Genomic DNA, 22,771 nt, shown 5'->3' with positions numbered 1-22,771 from the left:
CCCGCCTCCCTCCTTCACTTTCTCCATCTCCAGCCTCCTCTGGGCACCTGTGAGCAAGCTGGAGGTGCCCCATGTGGCCAGGGTGTGCAGGCCAAATCCAGGAGGGCCCCAATGGGGATCCAGCCCACCTCTCTGCTGCAAGATGGGGCCCCTACTCACTTGGTGATGGTGAGCAGTGTGGCCTGGGATGTAATATCCCAGATCTTGATGCTTTTGTCCAATGAGACGGAAGCCACCTTCTGGCTGTCGGGGTCAAAGCAGCATGCCGTGAGGGAGCGGCTGTGATGATCTGAGGCACAGGGAAAGCGGCTTGTCACCCGGCATTCCACATTCCCGGCCACGAGCCCCGCGTGGCCCGGAGGCTCACGCCACCTCCGCCAGGGGCGACAGTATTACAGAAACACAATTCCGGTTTCACGAGGGACTCCTCGCTTGCACAGACATGTCCCAGGCGCCTACTCTGTGCCAGGCCGAGAACAAGAAGCATGAACAGAGCAAGCAACAACCCACGGTGGGTCGGGGGCCACCAGACAGGTGTGCGGTGGGTCACGGTCCCTGGCCAACAGAAGGCTGGCCCAGCCCCGACAGGTCGAGGAGGGGCGCTGAGAGTTAGCAGGGGAAACAGAATGGCAAGAGGGCTCCCCGCAGAAGGAACAGGCCCAGGCCTGGAGGTCGGACAGGGCGTGGAGAAGTGTGAGGGTCTGCAGAACCTGGACAGGGTGGGGGGGTAGAGTATAAGGGGACACAGGAAGGGGAGGGACAAGCCATGCGGCAGTGCCCATGCCACAGGTCCCTGCTGATAAACACAATCACAAGATGCACATGGGAAGTAGGACTGGGGTGTGCCCGCGCACACACACATGCCCACACACACTCACAGAGGTGGGAAAGGCCACCCAGCAATGTGTTGTTCATAACAGACACCCCCGTGGAGGAGACAGGACATACACAGCAGCCTTTCACTTTTACTTTACATACTTACCAAATGTTTTACATAGATTACATATTTGTTAATGTTTTATTTTGAGATAACTGTCCACTCACATGCCCTTGTGAGGAATAATACTGAGTGATTCTGGGGCGCCTGGGTGGCTTAGTCGGTTAAGCGTCCGACTTTGGCTTAGGTCATGATCTCGCGGTTGTGGGTTCGAGCCCCGCGTCGGGCTCTGTGCTGACTGCCAGCTCAGAGCCTGGAGCCTCTTTTGGTCTGTGACTCCCTCTCTCTCTGACCCTCCCCTGCTCACGCTGTCTCTCTCTCTCCTAGAAATAAATAAAACATAAAAAAAATTAAAAAAAAAAATACTGAGTGATTCTGTGGGCCCATCACCCATTTCCCCCCAATAGAAACACCTTGCGTAACTATTGCACAGTATCATGACCAGAAAAGTGACACGTGATGATTATTATCTTTATATATATTTTAAAGTTTATTTATTTGAGAGAGAGAGAGAGCACATGTGCAGGGGAGAGGGAGAGAGAGAGAGGGGCGGGGAGAGAATCCCAAGCAGGGTCGTGCTGTCAGCACCATGCCAGACGCGGGGCTTGATCCCACGAACCGTGAGATCATGACCTGAGCTGAAATCAAGAGTCAGACACTCAATTGACTGAACCATCCAGGTGCCCCTTTTATCTTTATATTTAAAAAAAAAAATACGTATGAAAACATTATAAAGGCTGAGCCTCCACTCAATACAAGACTGGCTTTAAAAGTCTGCACGACATTGGAACAGAATGCTTTTTCATTTATTACAAACAAGGGGTTAATCGGAAAAGCCTTAACTGATGAGAACCAGTCCTAGTTTTAACTGCTGGTTTTCAACCAATGAGTGTCTATCTGTAATGATGTGGCTCATTGTAGCTTCACCAAATAAGGCAGTCAAAAGTCACTGTCAGTCAAGTGACAAGCAGCTGCTACCATCACAGAACGGAGCAGGGAGCCCATGCAAACTCACTTTTGATGTGTGACACCGTGGTGGCATTTTCCGCATCTGTTATACAGATTCCGCGCTCCGAGTCCAAGGCTGAGACTACGTATTTGCCATCAGGAGAACACTTACAGGAGGCTATGAAGGTCTCATGATTGATCTTCCACTGAATAGGGCAACAATCAAAAGGTTGATTTGCTCTAGCCCGGTTGTCCAGTGGGACTTTCTGTGATGACAGAAATGTTCCATCCAGGCGCTATCAGATATACTCGTCTCTGGCCACATGTAGCCATTGAGTACTTGTGATGGGCTAGTGCAGATAAGGAACTGAATTTTTAAGTGTGTTTAGTTTTAACTAATTAAATTAGTAAATGCAATTCATCAAGCTGTGTCCAGGACAGAGGGAAAAGGATGGGGAGGGTACCTAGTGGGACTGGCAGCAAGGTTCTAGTAAGGGCCGGCTTTACCCCTGTTTCGTTTGGTAAACAAGTGTTTATTGAGTATCTGCCGTCTGCCTCGCACTATGGACAAGACACTACAGCCCAGCCTCTTGAGCATCTCACAACCCCTTGGGACAGGCTGGCCCCAAACCCCAAAAGGGGACACTGAGCTGCTCCATATTCTTGGAAAGGAGGATCTCTCTGTATGTTATGAATTATGGTATTGCCATAGCGACAGTTTTAAAAGATGCCCACAAATTCTTTGACAGTCCTCCCTCCAAAAGGTGGAGCCTAATTTCCCACCCCTTGAGTATGGACTGGACTTGGTGACTCACTTCTAATGAGTTGAATATGGCAGAAGTGACCCCGTGTGACTAAGTCCTAAAAGAAACCATGGCTTTCTCCTTGCTCTCTCTTGGATCACTTACTCTGAGGGAGTAAACTCGAGCAGCCCTATGGGGACACCCAAGTGGAGAAAAACTGAGGGCTCCTGCCAAAAGCCATGTGAGTGCGCCATCTTGGAAGGAGATCCTTCAGCCCCAGTTAAGCCTTCAAATGACAGTAACCCCAGATGACATCTTAACTGTGACCTCATAAGAAACTTGAACCAGGGGCGTGTGGGTGGCTCAGTCAGTTAAGCGTCTGACTCTTGATTTTGGCTTAGGTCATGATCTCACAGTTCGTGAGTTCAAGCTCCACATCAGGCTCTGCGCTGATAGCATGGAGCCTGCCCGGGATTCTCTCTCTCTCTCTCTCTCTCTCTCTCTGTCCTTCCTCTGCTCTCTCTGTCTCTCAAAATAAATAAACTTTAAAAAAATTTTTTTTAAATAAGAAACTTGAACCAGAACCACCCAGCTAAGTAGCTTCTAGATTTCTGACTGTCAAGCTAAGTTTTGGCCTAATTTGTCAAGTAGTCATGGAAAATGGATTCGGCTCTAGAGTTGCCACGTGGCATGGATCACTTGTGCAACAAAAATAAATAAAAGTACCATAAAGAAGTCTAAAGAAGAAAAAGAAAAGCATCTCAAATAGAAAACCTGGCTAGAGACAAGAGCTAGAAACTTACAAGAGAAGACATAAATGTTTGGAAAAATGCTCAAAGTCAGGAGTAATCAATATTCGTCTCATTTTCCATCTACCCAAATTGGCTAAAAAAAATTTTTTTAAAATCATGTTATCTGACATGTAAGAGGGTGAGCTCTCTTCCAGCACCTCAGATATGAGTTGGCACAGATATCTAGATGACAATTTTTATTTTTTATTTTTTTATTAAAAAATTTTAAATGTTTTATTTATTTCTGAGACAGAGAGAGAGAGAGAGAGAGAGAGAGAGAATGAGCAGGGGAGGGTCAGAGAGAGAGGGAGACACAGAATCCGAAACAGGCTTCAGGCTCTGAGCTGGCTGTCAGCACAGAGCCCAACGCGGGGCTCGAACCCATGAAATGCGAGATCATGACCTGAGCCAAAGCTGGATGCTTAACTGACTGAGCCACCCAGGCGCCCCAGGATGACAATTTTTAAAACTCTATGTTTTGATATCAAATTAGCAATAAAATCCAGCTCCATTTCCTTAAAACTATTGGATCATATGTATCAAATATTATATGCAAAGTCTCCTTGTCGTGACATTGTTCATGAGAGAGTAAAGTGAAACCGCCCTGGAGTCCTGTAACCGGGGATGGTGAAACACAGCCTAACTTACCCATACCATGGAATCCGTGTGTCCGTTAAGAGGGATGACGCTCACATGTACTTACTTACCCATCTGTTTTTAAGTGGGGAAGAAGAGTCAAGATCCAGAAGTACGCACAGAATCATGCCATGTTGTTAACAGAACACACTTGTCTGTGTTCATGTGGAAATGTATGCAGACATAGGAAAAGAGATGCCAAGATATTAACTATCGTCTCTGGGATTTTTACAGTGAAATAAACTGATCTTTGCACCAAGATAAGAGGAGCAAAGGATGCGTGATTGAGGAGCTCCCTGGGGAGCCCCTTCGGCAGGGCCAGGGCTGTCTGGGCACCGGACAGAGAGAGGAGGAGTCTCAGACTGGTTTGGATGGATGGATGGATGGATGGGTGGATGGATGGATGGTGGCCCCTCCAAGATGGGGAGACGACCCTCTCCAGGACACTCATGCTTTAGCCATGTGGCCTTTGTCCCGTGGCCTGAACTCTACTGCCCGCCCCATCGAATCCCAACACCCCACAGAGGAGGGTCTCTGCCTGTGCAGTTCCCTTAGCCTGGAATGCGATGGCCCTTTCTCCCCGACTCCTACCCTTGCTTCTTCTGGGTATCCAAGCCCCTCCCATCCTTCCGGCAAAAGCCCTCTTCGGCCTGCCCCAAGAGGCTTTCCTTCCCCGGTACCCACCCTCCATCATTCGGTGTCCCTGAGACAATTCTCCTTTTCTGGAAGACTGGTTTCCCTTCCCACCCCAGGCCCAACCCAAGGCCCCCCAGAGCCCAGTCAAGACTCATGCTTGCGGCCACACTGGCGGGGGCGGGGGGGGGGCACACTCACCAGCAGCCTGCCTGTCTCGAGGTCCCAAGCCCTCACTGTTTTGTCATAGGATGCTGCAATAACTCTGCCAAGAAAATGACCCGGACAGTTATGGCTATGGGTTCTTTGAAAAAAAAAAATCTGGAAAATTCTTCATAGGAAAATTCTGTAACTTAGGACTAAGAATGCAAGTAATACTCGAATCTTTCTCAAGACGTTCCCGGCCCCTCCGTGAGCCTCACTGAAAACATTCAGAACCTAACACCAAGGCATTACTGCACAGCCTTCCCGAATCCCCGGCCACCCAGATATGTTCTTTCATATTTAGGGCATTAAAGGGACCGTTTCTTCTCTTCTGTGAATGACTGTCTTCTCCTGAGGGGATACCTATGGCTCATGCGGACCAACTGTTCCCATCTCTGCTCACGTCTTTTTACAGGAAAACACTGACAGCTCACTTTGTTCTGAAATGTTGTCTCGTGCACTTAGTAAAAATAACCTAAATGTACCTGTGTACATAACAATATGCATGTACCTTTCTTCCATTGCGTGCTTCTGTGGTAATCATGTGCCCCAAATCACGTAAGTTCCCATACTAGTTTTTACTAGCTTTGTAACTGCTCGATAAAAGTAAATCCAGGGGCACCTGGGTGGCTCAGTTCATGATCTCACAGCTCATGAGGTCGAGCCCCACATCCGGCTCTCTGCTATCCGTATGAAACCTGCTTTGGTTCCTGCCTGCCTCTCTCTCTCTGCCCCTCCCCAGCTTGTGCTTTCTCTCTGTCTCAAACACAAAAAAAAAATATTTTGGTTAAATGTAAATCTATTTTAAAGCAAAGCCCCTTGTTTTAAAGGCCCAATTCAGGGTGCCTGGGTGGCTCAGGTGGTTAAGCATCTGACTTCAGCTCAGGTCATGATCTCGTGGTTCATGAGTTCGAGCCCTGGGTCAGGCTCTGTGCTGACAGCCTGGAGCCTGTTAACAAATTCTGTGTCTCCCTCTCTCTCTGCCCCTCCTCCACTCATGCTCTGTCTCTCAAAAATAAATAAATGTTTAAAAGCATTTTTTAATAAAAAAATAAAAATAATAATAAAGGCCCATTTCACATGCTCAAGAGGGGCTTGAGCAAATGCCTCCCAGAGGCTCCAGTGGGCATGTGGCTGCCTCCATTTCCCCTGTGAGATGCCACCTGGGGCTGAATCGCCAGCGGCCCCTGGCAGCTTCCGTAGCCCACAGGTGTGACTATGGAGAAGCAACTCTGAAGAAAACGGACTGGCTTTGTCTTAGCCACATTATTATTATTATTATTATTATTATTATTATTATTATTATTATTTTCTTTCTAGGAGAGAGAGAGACAGCGTGAGCAGGGGAGGGTCAGAGAGAGAGGGAGACACAGACTCTGAAACAGGCTCCAGGCTCTGAGCTGGCAGTCATCGCAGAGCCCGACGAGGGGCTCGAACCCACGAACCGTGAGATCATGACCTAAGCGAAAGTCGGATGCTTAACCTACTAAGCCACCCAGGCACCCCTTGTCTTAGCCACATTATGCTTGTCATTTTAGCACTTTAAATTTGCAAAGAGTTGTCACATCCCCTTGACTCTCACAGCGAAATGTGGAAACCGTGGGCACACATATGGGAGAACAGGAGTGTATTTGCCCATCAAACAGAAAGCCGTCCCTAGCCTGCCTCCTCACTCCTCCTGACCTGTGCAAGATGAGGGAAAGGTCACCTTTTGCTGTCAGCCGTCACGCTGCACTCTGAAACAGGAGCACTGGGCCTGGGCTCAAAGTCCCGAATAACTGAGCCATCCACAGCATCCTCAAATCAACAGGAGAGAGAGAGAGAGAGACAGGTCACTGAGCTGTTGGTGCAAGTCGTGAACTGAGCTCAGTGGCAGCCCCGAGCTTGTATGAACAGCCAAGTAGGAGAACCCGTGGTCCTGTGCCCTCATCCCACTCAAGAGGGCAAAAGCCTTTCCAGTCTCTTCCCCAGAGCAGCAAGGACACCCCACCACCCGCGGCATCCCTGGAAAACTCCCCTTTAGCGGCACAGGTGCCAGACAGCAACCGGCCACTGTGGGGACAGAGCTGTAGACAATGTCCCCCATCGTGACCGGCCAAAGAGGCTTTGCAGAATCCACAAGACCTTTAAAGAACTTTTCAAAGTTCACACCCTTTGACCCAGCAATTCTTCCAGTCGGAACTGTGGTTGCAAAGATTTATGTGTGAAGAGGATCGTCATATGTGTGAGGGGGGAGGCTAAACACACAGGCACCGGTCACTGTGACCTCCAGGGAGCGGCTGAAACAAATCCTGGCACACCAGCAGTGGGGTACCAGCAACTGTTAGATGCTGATGGTTAATAACTAGAGAACAGGGGCGCCTGGGTGGCTCAGTTGGCTGAGTGTCCAACTTCAGCTCAGGTCATGATCTCATGGTTCATGAGTTCGAGCCCCGTGTCGGGCTCTGTGCTGACAGCTCAGAGCCTGGAGCCTGTTTCAGATTCTGTGTCTCCCTCCTTCTCTGCCTCTCCCCTGCTCATGCTCTGTCTCTCTGTCTCTCAAAAATAAATAAACATTGGGGCAACTGGGTGGCTCAGTCAGTTAAGCATCCGACTTCAGCTCAGGTCACGATCTCACGGTTTGTGGGTTCGAGTCCTGCATCGGGCTCTGTGCTGGCAGCTCAGAGCCTGGAGCCTGCTTCAGGTTCTGTGTCTCCCTCTCTCTCTCTCTCTGCCCCTCCCCCGCTCATGCTCTGTCTCTATCTCAAAAGTAAAAATAAACTATAAAAAATAAATAGATAAATAAACATTAAAAAAATAACTAGAGAATATGACAAGAACAAAGTCGGGTAAAAACTAAATAATACTAGAGGATTAAAACAGGGTGCCAAAGTGAAGAGTGCCCGTTGTGGCAGAGATGAAATATTTTCAGCAAGAAATGTGCCAGGAGCTTTTCAGAATAGGCAGGGGTGGAAAGTCCCCTTGAAAAACATGTTACTGGTAAGAAAATGAATTCCTAGAAAGGCCTTGAGTTACTAGGTGAAAATATGATGCCCGGTTCAGGAGCTTCAGGTCGACCAGGGCAGGTCAGTGACAATACTTCCCAATAGGCAGAGACCATGTTGCATTAAGAACCCAAGTCGTGCTGGGGCTGGGGGTGGGGGAAAAGGACCCTGTGTCAGGGGGTCCCCAAGGCCACTCCCAGGTCCGATGATCCTCCAGGATTCACAGGACTCCACAAATAGTCATGCCCACAGCTAAGATTGCAGCAAAGGACACAACGCAAAATCAGCAAAGGGACAGAGGCATGGGCTGAAGTGCAGAGAGAACCAGACACAAGCTGCTGTGGGTCACACAGGACGTGCTCAATTCCTCCAGCGACCAGTTGTAACAACACGTGTGATGTATTGTCCATCGGGAGGTGTGCCTGAGCCTTGGGGCCCAGGGTTTTGGGGGATTCTCTAGCATACTCCGAAATCCAGATTCCAGACAGAAGGCAGGTGCTCAGCATAAACCACACAGCTTGCACCGACAGTGGTTTATGGGTACAGTGAGCCCCCTTTGACACTCAGGGGAAGTTTCACGATCCTTGGATACCACTGACCAGTACAGCTCCCAGATGCCGGTCAAGGCCAGCCTCGCCCGCAGTCCCAGACTTGCTATGTGAACTCTCTTCTGCACAGACCCAGACCCTCAGCCCCCGTTCCATAAGACTGAGAACAGTGGACTTGTGTCTGGGTAACCCAGCAGGCCCTAATCAGAGGCAGGAAGAGACCCCGGGGAATCCAGAGAGGAACACACCAGGACAGGACACATCCAGGCTGCAGCCTCCCTGGCTGCTGCGTTGTTCTGGCACAAACGCAGAACTAAGAAAATGATCACCATGCCGCCTGGGACTGCCGTCTGCACAGCGCCCCAGGTCAGCTAAGGGCAGCGCTGCAAAGAACCAATGTCCGTGGGGTCCATGCGCAACTGCAGCATTCAACAGCGACACCTTTTGGCCAAGAGGAGGAACAGCAACTGTAGGCAGATAATGCTCCTGGAAAATGTGTACACCTCTTAGAAAATGTGAAGTGAGTCCTTTGGCAAGAGATCTATGGCAAACAGGCCAGATTTTGTTAGTGAATTCCGAAGACTGTGGAAATGTCTCTGTTGTGTATTGAATGCTTCTTGAAATAAATGGGCCTTTGGTCAAGGGCATGGGGAAGAAATAATTGAAAGCTCCCTCTTCACCTGGCATTTGGAAGCAGGAACCCCTCTGTGGGCTCAGATAAGTCAAGGCGAGGATACTGGTCAGGCTTTAAACGAATGGGAAAGAATGGGCACCAATAAAAAGTTATAAAAACAAGGCAAATGTGACAATATCCGTAGCCCAAGTTTACTATGGTTATGTAAATGGCATTTCTCAATGGCCTCAATTTCGTTAACATGCATATATGTGTGTGAATAAGAAAAAAATGGACATAGACTCCTCCAACATTTTCACAGCAGTTAACTCCAGGGTTGTGAAATGGTGACTCCTGCTTCTTCTTTGTACAGTGAGAAAACCCACCAAAGCTGTGATCTCTTAATGACTAGACAGAGGCGTGCCGACACACTAGAGGGATGTTGGGGGCAGGATTGAGAATGATTTTTTTCCTGGCTTCTTCGTACAGGCGTGGACTTTCCAAGTATTCACAATGGTCCACGTGAGGGTGAAGGGGGCTTCCAAAAGATTAAATCAGATGCCTGGGTTCCGGGCGGGGCCGAGAGGAGGGACGGGAGATGGGAGGCGACGGGAGTGGGAAGAGAAGGGAGAAGCAAGGCCAAGATACTGCGAAGGGAGAGGATTCGGGAATGTCAGCTGTACAAGGGCAGGAAGAGTCACAGGAGAAGGCAGCCAAAGGGCAAAGATGGGGAAAAGAGAACCAGTAGGAAGAAAGAGGGCTTCCTGGAGGAGGTGTCAATGGGGCAGCCAAGACAGACAACTGGCAACTGCGGGGGGAAGAGAGGAAGGAGGGCAGTGACCTGGAGAAGGTGGGGGAAACCGGCAAGGCCATGAGCGAGGCTGGTATGGGGACACCTGGACAGGCCGAAGGGACTGCATCCCAGATACGGTGGCATGGACTAGGCGGCCAGGCCATTGTGGGGACCAGAGATGTCTCCGTGGATGGTCTTGAATCTTGGGACAAGAGAAACAGGTATATTTCGCCTTTCGGAGACAAGAGCCTGTTGGCCCAGACAGACAGAAACTGCTGTGAGTCCCTCCACGGGTTCAGAAGGCGAGAATAATGTGGGGGAAGATTTGAAGCGGGCCAAGCAGGATGTACACCTGGAAAACTGCCCTCTCCCTCCCCTGGGTGATCTGGACCAGCAGAGCCCCCTCGCCCCTGGCGTCTCAGTCACCGCAGAGTGTTGGGAAAGAGTTTCAGGCTCTCAGAGGAACCAGTTTTCCCAGAAGGAGATTGTGGGGCTGGGGGAGTGGATTTTCTAAGGGCCAGAGTAGAGGTGAGGATTGGATGTGTCCGTTGGGGCCAGGGATTGGCCAGGCAGGCCCCAGGGTAGCCCCAGCATGCAGCTTGACCTGGAAAGTTTCAAGGAGACTCAGGAGGTAATGTAACCACCCAGGGTCACACAGCTGAACCTCTTGGACAATCCCCAAACCCTCCTGCCTAATCTGCCTGGCCTTGGTACCCACTGACTGCACAGCAGATGACCTCTGGGGTCATCTGGAGGGTGAGGAGCCATCCTCCCTCTGCTTACCCAAACCAGAACCTGGGAACCAGCCCAGACTCCTTTCTGTCCCCTACCGCCCCTGGAGCCAGAGGAGATGGCAAAACTCAGAATGGACTGTTCTCCCTCGCGGGCCAAGCCCCAGCCACACAGTCATCTGTGGCCTGGCTCCTGATGGCCATTGCCATCCCCCATTCCTGCTCCCTCGTCAGCCCCTCCTGACTGACCAGCGATGTCCCCAGACGGGCCTTCCAGGGTCTGCTGGCTCTGCCCAGGGGCTTTGGAAGAGTTCTGGGTGCCACGTCTCGGCAACCTCATATGACCATCATGGCCCTGCTTCCTGCGCCTTCGGGGCACTGATCGGTGCTCAGACCTGCCCCTCCCAACCACCGCTCATGGACAGGTCCCAGGCCTGGTCACTTTTCTGTCCTCTTTGCCACCTCGGCCCAGCCATACCATCTCTATGGATGGAAGTGAATTTTCCAAATGCGACGGAGACCCAACAAGATGTCCCAGCTCAGAGATCTCAGGTGAGCCCCAGGCACAGCTAGAACTGCCCCATGGTAGGTGAGAGTTCCAGCGTAAGGTCCCTATCTGGTCCCTACCCCCCTCCTCCTCCTGCTTCCTAATCAACAGGCTGACTGCATTAAACTCCTCTCTCTCCACTGGCTTGACTCTAGGGTGGAACCCTCACTTCGTTTCTTTTTCTTGCATTTTGCTCAGAAAGTTCTTTCCAAATCTTTGGGGTCCTTGAGTGTATGGGAACTCAGTATTGGCGATCTCTCCACATGATATGGCATAAGCTAACAGGATGTTTTCATCCCCACCTAACACCGGGCCACCTACCCACAGCTTCACAGTGCAGTCATAGGAGCCACTGAGGAGCCTTGTGTCATCCACACAGAAGTTACAGGAACTCACAATGTGCCCGTGTCCCTTCATGATTTGATATGGGATCTGAAAAAAGGATGGATTGAATGAGCTCAGCAAGTTACAAATNGTTTCAGATTCTGTGTCTCCCTCTCTCTCTGATCCTCCCCTGCTCATGCTGTCTCTCTCTCTCTCTCTCTCCTAGAAATAAATAAAACATTGAAAAGAAAATTTTTTTTAAAATTATGTTCAAGTCAGTTAACATACAGGGTAGTCTTGGCTTTAGGAATAGAATCCAGTGCTCAGTGGNAGAGTTTCTTATGGTTTGCCTCCCTCTCTGTTTTTGTCTTATTTTTCCTTCCCTTCCCCATGTTCATGTGTCGAGTTTCTCAAATTCCACATGAGTGAAATTATATGATAGTTGTCTTTCTCTGACTGACTTATTTCACTTAGCATAATACCCTCCAGTTCCATCCACATTGTTGCAAATGGCAAGATTTCATTCTTTTTCATCACCAAGTAATACTCCATGATACCACATTTTCTTTATCTATTCATCAGTCGATGGACATTTGGGCTCTTCCCATAATTTGGCTATTGTTGATAGCACTGCTATAAACATTGGGGTGCATGTTCCCCTTCAAATCAGCATTTTAATATCCTTTGGATAAATTCCTAGTAGTGTAATTGCTAGGTCATAGGGTAGTTCTATTTTTAATTTTTTGAGGAACCTCCATACTGTAGGAAAAAATCCATTTATAAAGGCATCAAAATAGAAATAAATTTAACAAAAAAGTGTAAAACTTATCCTTTGAAATCATAAAACATTGTTGAAAGAAATCATAGCAGACCCAAATACATGGAAAATCATCCCATATTCATGGATTAGCTTATTATTTTTGGGATGAAAGTATCTTTCAAAATGATCTACAGATTCAGGGGCACCTGGGTGGCTCAGTAGGTTAGGCGTCCGACTTTGGCTCAGGTCATGATCTCACGGTTCGAGGGTTCAAGCCCCGTGTTGGGCTCTGTGCTAACAGCTCAGATCCTGGAGCCTGCTTCAGATTCTGTGTCTCCCTCTCTCTCTGACCCTCCCCTGCTCATGCTGTCTCTCTCTCAGAAATAAATAAAATATTTTTTAAAAATTCAAAATGATCTACAGATTCAGCACTATCCCATCAAAATCCCAGCTGACTTCTTTTCCAAAATTGACAAGCTGACCCTCAAACTTACATGGAAACTCAAGGAAAGCAAAATAGCCTACATAATCCTGATTAAGAATAAAGCTGAGTACTCACAAAGTGACCATTATCAAGACACTGTAGAACTGGCATAAAAACAAGATATAAGTCGATGGAACTGAAGTGAGGATCCAGAAATAAACGCTGATATATTAGGTCAATTGCTTCTTCAACAAGAATACCAAATAATTAAAAATGGAGAGATTAGGGGCGCCTGGGTGGCTTAGTCGGTTAGGCGTCCGACTTTCGCTTGGGTCATGATCTCGCGGTTCGTGGGTTCGAGCCCCGCGTCAGGCTCTGTGCTGACTGCCAGCTCAGAGCCTGGAGCCTGTTTCAGTCTGTGACTCCCTCTCTCTCTGACCCTCCCCTGCTCACGCTGTCTCTCTCTCTCTCTCCTAGAAATAAGTAAAACATTAAAAATTAAAAAAAAAAAAGAACGAAGTTGGACCATTGCCTCATGCCATATATAGAAATTAACTCAAAATGGATCAAAGTTCTAAAAGGGAGAACAAAACCTACAAGCCTCTTAGAAGAAAACATAGCTGCAAATCTTCTGGACTTGCATTAGGCAGTGGTTCCTTAACTACACCACCACAAGCACAGGAGCAGAACAATGACAAGGAAGAGTGGGCGTTCTCAACATCAGAAACTCTTGCACTTCAGAGGACACCATCAGGAAGGTTGATTGCACCAACCCATGCAACGGAAGAAAAGTTTTGCAAATCATATAGCACATAAGGAACTTGTATCTAGAATACATAAAGAACCCTTAGAACTCAACAATAAAAACACAAACAACCATATTTAAAAATAGGCAGAAGATCCGAATAGGCATTTCTCCAAAGAAGATATATCAGTGAGCTCCAGTACAGGAGAATGTGCTTGACATCATTAGCCGTCAGGAAAATATAAATCAAAACCATGTTCAGATACCACCTCACACCCACTAGGATGTCTTTAATCAAAAAACCAGGTGGTAACAAGTGTTGGCAGGAATGTGGAGAAATTGGAACTCTCATACATGGCTGGTTGGGATGTATAATGGTGCAGCCTCTTTGGAATATAGTTCAGTAACTCTTCAAAAAGTTAAAACATATGCATTGGGACGCCCGAGGGGCTCAGTAGGTTAGGCGTCTGACCCTTGATTTTGGCTCAGGTCATGATCTCGTGGCCCATGAGTTCGACTCCTGCATCGAGCTCTGTGCTGACAGCTTGAAGACTGGACCCTGCTTCAGGTTCTGTGTTTCCCTCTCTCTCTGCCCCTCCTCCACTTGCACTCTGTCTCTCTCTCTCTCAAATATAAATAAATGTTAAAAAAAAAAGAAAAGAAAGAAAACATATGTCCACACAAATACTTGAACATGAGTACTCACAGCAGTATCATTCATAATAAAAAAATGGAAACAATTCAAATATCCATCCACTGATGAATGAACAGATAAAATGAGGCATATTCACAGAATGAAATATTACCAGGCAATACAAAAGGAATGAAGGACTTCTTATTTCTGGTCTGCCCTTTAAGAAGCTTGGAAGCCACCACTCCATCCTCATGACAAAACCCAAGCAAATTAAAACCAAAGCAAAAATCAACAACTCTCCCTAGATTCCTCTGACAAGTGAGGCCACAAAGCAGACTGCTGCTCCCCAAACTGGGGAGACAGGCAAATACAAAGAATCCCAAGTTACGGAGTGGAAATCCCAGAGCAGCAACCTCCAGGGAAATCAGTCCCAGGACAGGGAAACCTGACCTACAACTGACAAGTGGCCGGAGACTCCATGTGGACAACTCTGAGAGTTAAAAACCCCAGGGGGACCCAGTCATGAGGAGCCCTTGTGTTTATGTTAGACAATGTCTCCAGTAGCACCTGGTCCTCATGGTGAACATCAGAGAGAGACATCACCTTGTGCTTCTGGCCGGGGGAGGAGAGGAAAGGAATCAGTGTAAAATATTCCACAGCGTTTGTCCTTCCCAAGAATCTCTGCTTGTCTGGAGAAACTACTTAACCAGACCCTAACCTGCTGGGATTTTATCAGAGCCACACTGACATGGAGGAAGGGACATCCCCAACCCCGGCCGGCTCTAGTCTCCCACACGGGAGAAGGCAAAGGCCCAGCTCCGGGCCCCTCTAGCCATCCAACCCTACCTCCCTAAGGGTGGAGGGCAGGGAGGGGTTCAGACTGAGCAGCAGATGCGAAGTTCAAAGTGAGCACAGGTGCACAAGACTGAGACCTAGTCGTAAGACTGTAGACCCCTCCCCCTGCCCCCGCCCCTCCCCCTTAGCAGCACACCACTAAGGACTTCTTTTCAGCTGTTCCTTTTACCCAGCACATCATGTCTGGCGATCAAGAAAAAAAAATTACAGTCCTATAAGGCAGCAAACACAGCTTGAGGAGACAGCACAAGCCTAACACCACCACCAGACCCAGATATGGGGAGGATGTTACCAGACTGGGAATTTAAAACACCTGTGGTTCATGTGCTCCAGGCTCTAATGAACGTAGCAGACGGTATGCAGTGTAAGCAGAGAGATGGAAATTCAAAGAAACAACCAAAAGGAAATGCTGCAGATCAAAAACACTGTAACAGATGAAGAATATCTTTGATGTGTTCATTATTAGACTAGACATGGCTGAGGAAAGAATCTCTGAGCTTGAGGATATATCAGTAGAAACCTCCAAATCTGAAAAGCAAACAGGAAAAAACAGACTTAAGGAAACAGAACAGAATATCAAGAAACTGTTGGGCAACTGAAAAGCTGTAATATAGGCATAATGAAAATACCAGGAGGAGAAGAAAGGAAGAGAAATGTTTGAAACAGTAATGATTGAGAATTTCCCCAAAATTAATTTCAGATGCCAAACCACAGATTCAGATCCGGTAAACTCCAAGAACACCAAACAGGATAAATGCAAAATAATAATAATAATAAAATGAATCTACATGTAGGCATATCATTTTATTAAACAATTTTTTAAATGTTTATTTATTTTTGAGAGAGAAGGGCAGAGAATGATGGAGACACAGAATCCGAAACAGGCTCCAGGCTCCGAGCTGTCAGCACAGAGCCCAACACAGGGCTCAAAATCACAAATTGCGAGATCATGACCTGAGCTGAAGTCAGATGCTTAACCAACTGAGCCACCCAGGCGTCTCCTCGTTTTAAAGCTACAGAAAGTTAAAGATAAAAGGAAAATCCCGAAAGAAGCTAGTGGAAAACCAATGCCTTGCCTGTAAAGGAGCAAAGAATTAACATCCAACTTCTTAGAAACCATGTGAGCAAGAAGAGACTAAAGCAAAATATTGCAAGTATTAGGAGGGAAAAACCCACCCACCTAGAAATTTGTATCCTGCAAAATTATCCTTCAAAAGTGAAGGACAAATACTTTCTCAGACAAACAAAAATTGAGGAAACTTGTTGCCAATAGACCTGCCTTGCAAGAAATGTTAACAGTTCTTTTTTTCCCAAATTTTTTAATGTTTATTTATATTTGAGAGAGAGAAAGTGTGTGATCAGGGGAGGGGCAAAGAGAAAGACAGATACAGAATCTGAAGCAGACTTCAGGCTCCAAGCTGTCAGCACAGAGCCTGATGCCAGGCTCAAACTCACAAGCCATGAGATCATGATCTGAGCCGAAGTCAGACACTCAACAACTGGGCCAGCCAGGTGCTCTGAAATGTTAAAATTTCTTTAGAGAGAAGGAAACTGATATAAGTCAGAAACTCTGATCTACATAAAGCAAGGAGAGCACCGAAGAAAGAATAAGTGAAGGTAAAATAAAATCCTTGTTCTTATTCTTAATTGGTCTAACAGATACCAGTTTGTTCAAAATAATAATAGCTAGAATGTATTATAAAGAATACCTTATATATAATATATATTATTATAATAGCAATAATATATATTATATAATTAACATATAACTACAATTATATATAACATTATATATTATATAGTACATATAATGAATGACAGCAGTGATACAATGGACATAAGGGAGGAATTAGAAATATTTTGTTATTTTTAAGTTACTGACAGTACCCATGAAGTGGCATAGTGGTATAGTGGATTAACTGTAAATGTATATTGCAAATTCTTGGGGAACCACTAAGAAAAGCAAAAACAACAACAACAAAACACGATACACCTGATATGCTAAGAAAGGAGAGAAAATGGAATCACATGGAATGCTCAATTAAAACCACAAAAGGTACCTGGCTGGCTCAGTCAGTAGAGCATGTGACTCTTAATCTTGGGGTTGTGAGTTTGAGCTCCATGTTGGGTGTAGAGATTAATTAAAAATAAAATCTTTAAATACACACAAAAGGTAGAAGAGTGGAAGACAAAAATATGAACAAAAAATAGGGGCAATAAATAGAAAACAATAACAAATATTGTAGATATTAATCCAAGTACATCAATAATCACTTTGAGTGGTCTAAATATACCAATTAAAAGACAGAGATTGTCAGAGTGGATGAAAAAACAGGGCCCAACAATACGCAGTCTACAAGAAACCCACTTCAGACATACAGACTAATGTAGATTAAAAGTAAATGGACGGAGGAAAATAGACCATACTAATACTAATCAACAGAGAGCAAAAGTAGCTACATTACTTTCAGATGGAGCAGACTTCATGGTGAGGAAAAGTTATCAGGGATAAAAAGAGGCATTGTGTAATGACAAAGGGCCAATTCTCCAAGATACAGTAATCCTTAACATATATGTACCTAACACTAGAGCACCAAACTATTGAGGCAAAAGCTATTAAAACTGCAAAGAGAAACAGCTGAGTCCACTTTCATAGTTGGGGACTTCTACACCCACTCCGAGAAAGGAATAGATCCAACCGGCAGAAAATTAACAAGGACATAATGGAACTCAGCACAACCATCAGTCAGCTGGATATAATGGAGATCTACAGATGACTTCATTTGACAATAGCAGAATAAACATTCCTCTCAAATTCATAAGAAACATTCACCAAGATAGTCTAGGCCATAAAACACATTTTAACAAATTTGAAAAACTCAGAAATCATACAACGTCTGCTCTCAGAACACAATGGAATTAAATTAGAAATCAATAACAGAAAGATGATTGAAAATACCAAAATACATGGAGACTAAGCAACACACTTCTAAATAACACACAGGTCAAAGAATAAACCTCAAGAGAGGTTTTTAATATTTTAAACTAAACAAAATTAAAACATGATTTATCAAAATTTGTAGGATGCAGTGAAAGAAGAGCTTGGAGGGATATTTATAACATTGAATGCATATATTAAAAAAGAAGAAAGATCTAAAATCAATCATCTAAACCTCCATCTTAGGAAAATAGAAAAAGAAGAGCAAATTAAATCCAAAGTAAGCAGAAGAAAAAAAAAACAATAAGAATGAGAGCAATAAATCAATGAAATCAAAGGCAGGAAATTGATAAAAATCAATGAACCCAAAAACTGTTCTTTAAAAAGGATCAATAAACTTGATAAGCCTCTAGCCAGGCCGACCAAGATAAAAAGAGATAACACAATATGAATATCAGAAATAAAAGCTAGATCCCATGTGTGTTAAAAACATAATCAAGGAATACTATGAAAAACTCTATTTCTACAGATTTAACCACATGAAATGAAATGGACTAAATTCAAATTTGAAATAAAATTCCTTGAAAGATACACTTTGCCAAAAGTCACACAAGAAGAAATAGTTTGAGCAGATTTTTATCTAATAAAAAATTGAAATAGTAACTAATTACCTTCCAAAACAGAAAGCTGCAGGCCCAAATGAGTTCACTGGTGAACTCTACCAAACCTTTAAGGGAAAAAATTATACCAATTCTTTATAATCTCTTTCAGAGGATAGGAGCAGAGGGAATACTTCCTAACTCATTCTGTGAGGCTAGTCTTACCCTAATACCACAACCAGATAATAACATTATAAGAAAACTAACGACCAGGATGTCTCATGGACATAGATGCAAAAATCCTCAACAAATATTAGCAAATAAAATCCAACAATGTATAGAAAGAATTATACATCATAACCAAGTGGGATTTATCCCAGGTCTGCAAGACTACTTCAATATTCAAAAATCAATTAATGTAGCTCATCATATCAATAAGCTAAAAAAGAAAAATCACATGATTATATCAATAGGCACAGAAAAAGTATTTGACAAAATCCAATAGCCATTTATGATTTTAAAAACCCTCAGGGCGCCTGGGTGGCTCAGTCAGTTAAGCATCTGACTTCGGCTCAGGTCATGATCTCACGGTTCGTGGGTTCGAGCCCCGCATTGGGCTCTGTGCTAACAGCCAGCTCAGAGCCTGGAGACTGTTTCAGATTCTGTATCTTCCTCTCTCTCTTTCTGACCCTCCCCTGCTCATGCTGTCTCTCTCTCTCTCTCTCTGTCTCTCCCTTTCTCTCTCTCAGAAATAAATAAAACATTAAAAATGATTAAAAACTCTCAGCAAATTAGAAATAGAGGGGAACTTCTCAGCTTGCCAAACACTATCTACAATAGGTGGGGGACCTGTGTGGCTCAGTCGGTTGAGTGTCCGACTTTGGGTCAGGTCATGATCTCACAGTTCATGAGTTCAATCCCCACATCAGTCTCACTGCTGTCAGCACAGAGCGCACTTCAGATCCTCTGTCCTCCCTCTTTCTCTGCCCTCCCCTGATCATGCTTTCTCTCTTAAAAATAAATAAAACATTTAAACAAAACAAAACAAAAAAAACCCCTACAGTTAACATCATACTTATGGTAATAAACTCAGTGTATCTGCTAAGATCCGGTACAAGGCAAAGACTTCTCTCACCACTTATTTTTAACATTGTAATGCAATTCCAGCTCATTCAATAGACAAGAAAAGGAAATAAGAAATATTAGATTGGGAAGGAAGAAATAAAACTGTCTTAATGCACGGATGATATTATCACCTATGTAAAAAATCCAAAAGAATCAACAAAAACCCCTAGAACTAATAGCAGTTTTAGCAAGATTGCAGGATATGAGGTGAATATACAATACAAAAATAAAAAATATATACATACAAAAATCAATCACTTTTTGTTATAACAGAAATGGACAAGTGGAATTTTAAATTTAAGGTATAATATTATTTACATTAGCACCCCCCAAAATAAATATTTAGGTACCTATCTAACAAAATATGCACAAGAGCTCTATGGGGAAAACTACAAAACTCTGATGAGCAAAATCAAATAAATGGAGATATATTCCATGTTCATGGATAGGAAGGCTCAATATTGTCAAGATGTCAGTTCTTCCCAACTTGATCTGTGGATTCAATGCAATCCCAGTCAAAATCCCAGCAAGTTATCTTATGGATATTAACAAAATGATTATACAGTTTATGTTAAGAGGCAAAAGATTTGGGAGAACAAAGTTAGAGTACTGACGCTACCCAACTTCAAGACTTACATCTAAAGATACAATAATCAAGGCAGTGTAGTATTGGTGAAAGAACAGAGAAATAGATCGATGGAACAGAATAGAGAGCCCAGAAATAGACCCACATAAATAAAGTCAACTGCTCTTTGATAAAGGAACAGTCAATGCAGTGGAGAAATGACAGTATTTCCACAAATGGTGCTGGAAAAAATGGACATCCACATGCCAAAAAAAAATAAATCTAAACATCTACCTTACATCCTTCACAAAAACGCAAAATGGATCACAGACCTAAATGCAAAATGCAAATTTATAATCTCTTAGAGAGTAACAAAGGAGAGGATCTAGGTGATCTTGAGTATGGCAATGTTTAGGTACAATGCCAACGGCACATTCCATGAAAGTAATAATTGGTGAGCTGGATTTCATAAAAATTGGAAACTTCTGCTCTGTGAAAGACAATGTCAAGAGAATGAGAAGACAAACCATAGAGTGGGAGAAAACATTTACAAAAGACACATCCAAGAAAGGATGACCATCAGCAATTGCCAAAGCTTAAGAAGAAGATAAAGAACCCAATTAAAAATGAGCCAAAGACCTTAACAGACACCTCACCAAAAAACATATACATACAGGTGGCAAATAAGCATGTGAAAAGATGTTTCACATCATATGTCATCAGGGGTTTGCAATTTAAAACAACAATAAGTTACCACTACACACATATTATAATGGCCAAAATCTGGAACAATTTTGGCAAAGATGTGGAGAAACAGGAACTCTCATTCACTGCTGGTGGGAATGCAAAATGGTACAGCTGCCTTTGAAGACAGTTTGACAGTGTCTTATAAAACTAAACATACTCTTAACATACTATCCAACAATCATATTCCTTGGCTATTTATCCAAAGGAGTTTAAAAATTTATGTCCACACAAAAACCTGCGCATAGATGTTTCAACAGCTTTATCCATGACTGCCAAACGTTGGAAGTAATCTTGCAAAACGTAAAGATGTCCTTCTGTAGGTGAGTGGACAAATAAACTATGGTATATCCAAATAATGGAGTATTATCCAGAGTTAAAAAGAAACAAGCTACCAAGCCACGAAAAGACATGCAAGCTGTGAAAAAAAAAATCAGAAAACTTAAATTCACATTGCTAAGTGAAAGAAGCCAGTCTGAAAAGACAACATGCATCCAAATATGTAATATTCTGGAAAAGGCAAACTCTATAAAGACAGTAAAGAGATCAGTGGTTGCCAGGGGTTGGGAGGTTTGGAGGGATAATAGGCTGAGCACAGAGAATTTTTAGGACAGTGCGACTACTCTGTATGTATGTAATGTACATAATGACTGTATATGTCATTATACATTTGTCCAAACCCATACAGTGTACGACACAGAGTGAACTCTAATGTAAACTGTGGACTTCGGGTATCATTGAGGATCATTAATTGTTTTAAATATTTCATTTGGTGGGGCATGTTGATAATGAGAAGGGATACACAAGAAATCTTTTATCTTCTCAGGTTTGCTTTGAACCTAAAACTGCCCTAAAGAATAAAGTCTATTTATGATACATATATCATGTACTTATTATACACATATATATTTACTTATATTTATTTTTTTATTTTAGAAAGAGAGCAAGGGAGAGGGGCAGAGGGAGAGAGAGAGAGAGAAAGAATATCCCAAGCAGGGTCCACACTGAGCTCAGAGCTAGATGCCTGGTTGGATCCCACAACCCTGGGATCATGACCTGAGCCTAAATGAAGAGTCAGACTCTCTGGACTGAGCCACCCAGATGCCCCTATAATATGTGCTTTTAAATAAATGAATGCTGCACATGGATGAACCTCAAAAACATTATACTAAGGGGGGAAAGCCAGTCAAAAAAGACCGCATGTTGTTTGATTCCCTTTCTATGAAAGTTCTAGAACAAGCAATTTTATAGTGACAAAGAGTAAATCTGTAACTGCCTAGAGTTGGGAGGATGGCTTGAGGCGAAGTGGGCATTGCCTGCTAATGAGTATGGGGCTTCCGTCCATGAGATGTTCTACAGTGATTGTGGCTCTGGTTGCAGAACTCTGGGAATACATTAAAACCCCACACTTTATACAGGTGACTTGTAGGATATGTGAATTACATCTCAATAAACCAATGCTTTTAAAAGGGAGGGGGGATAGAAGGAACAAGCCAGAAAAGGTCCCTGCCGCCACCACCACCACCATCACCACTGCCCGCCCCCCCCCCCGGTGGCACCATATTACTTGGGGTCGGGGTGTGTGCCCCGGGTGTAGGGGTGTCGAGTTGTGGGAGAGTGAAGGGACGCGAGGGAATACGCGACACGGAAATCAGGGGTTTGCGGCTCTGCAGCCAGGCACTGCGGAGATGCAGAGACTCTGGATGGGGGACATGGCTAGGGTGAGGCGGGCTCAGCAGGAGGTGTAGGGGTGAGGGGAGGCGTGGCTGCAGGGCTTGCAGGGAACTTGGCGGGGTGGGGATGCCAGGAAGGAAGCATTATCGCCTTCAAGGAGCCCCGAGTGATGGGACTGGGGACTTGACCGCCAGGGGTCAAGGCGTGCGGGCGCGGGGACAGGCCCGGCCGCCAGGGGGCGAAGGCAAGCCGGGCGGGCGGCGGGCCCTGCCCCCC

At 44.9% G+C, this 22,771-nt stretch overlaps 1 protein-coding gene across 1 annotated transcript in view; it reads right to left on the bottom strand.

The window, feature by feature from the left end:
• The window catches only part of WDR88 (WD repeat domain 88), a 42,329-nt gene that overhangs the window by 16,481 nt on the left and 3,077 nt on the right, over window positions 1–22,771 (bottom strand). Inside the window, exons 2-6 of the mRNA XM_077754682.1 lie at window positions 11,430–11,540; window positions 6,601–6,689; window positions 4,890–4,953; window positions 1,953–2,091; window positions 160–289 (exon numbers count right to left, since the gene is read on the bottom strand). Of these exons, the coding sequence (XP_077610808.1) occupies window positions 160–289; window positions 1,953–2,091; window positions 4,890–4,953; window positions 6,601–6,689; window positions 11,430–11,540 (533 nt within the window). The remainder of the gene's footprint in view (window positions 1–159; window positions 290–1,952; window positions 2,092–4,889; window positions 4,954–6,600; window positions 6,690–11,429; window positions 11,541–22,771) is intronic.

The sequence above is a fragment of the Crocuta crocuta genome, unplaced genomic scaffold (assembly GCF_008692635.1).
Source record: "Crocuta crocuta isolate KB4526 unplaced genomic scaffold, BGI_CrCroc_1.0 scaffold121, whole genome shotgun sequence".
Lineage (NCBI taxonomy): Eukaryota > Metazoa > Chordata > Mammalia > Carnivora > Hyaenidae > Crocuta > Crocuta crocuta.
This window is presented reverse-complemented; position numbering and strand designations above follow the sequence as displayed.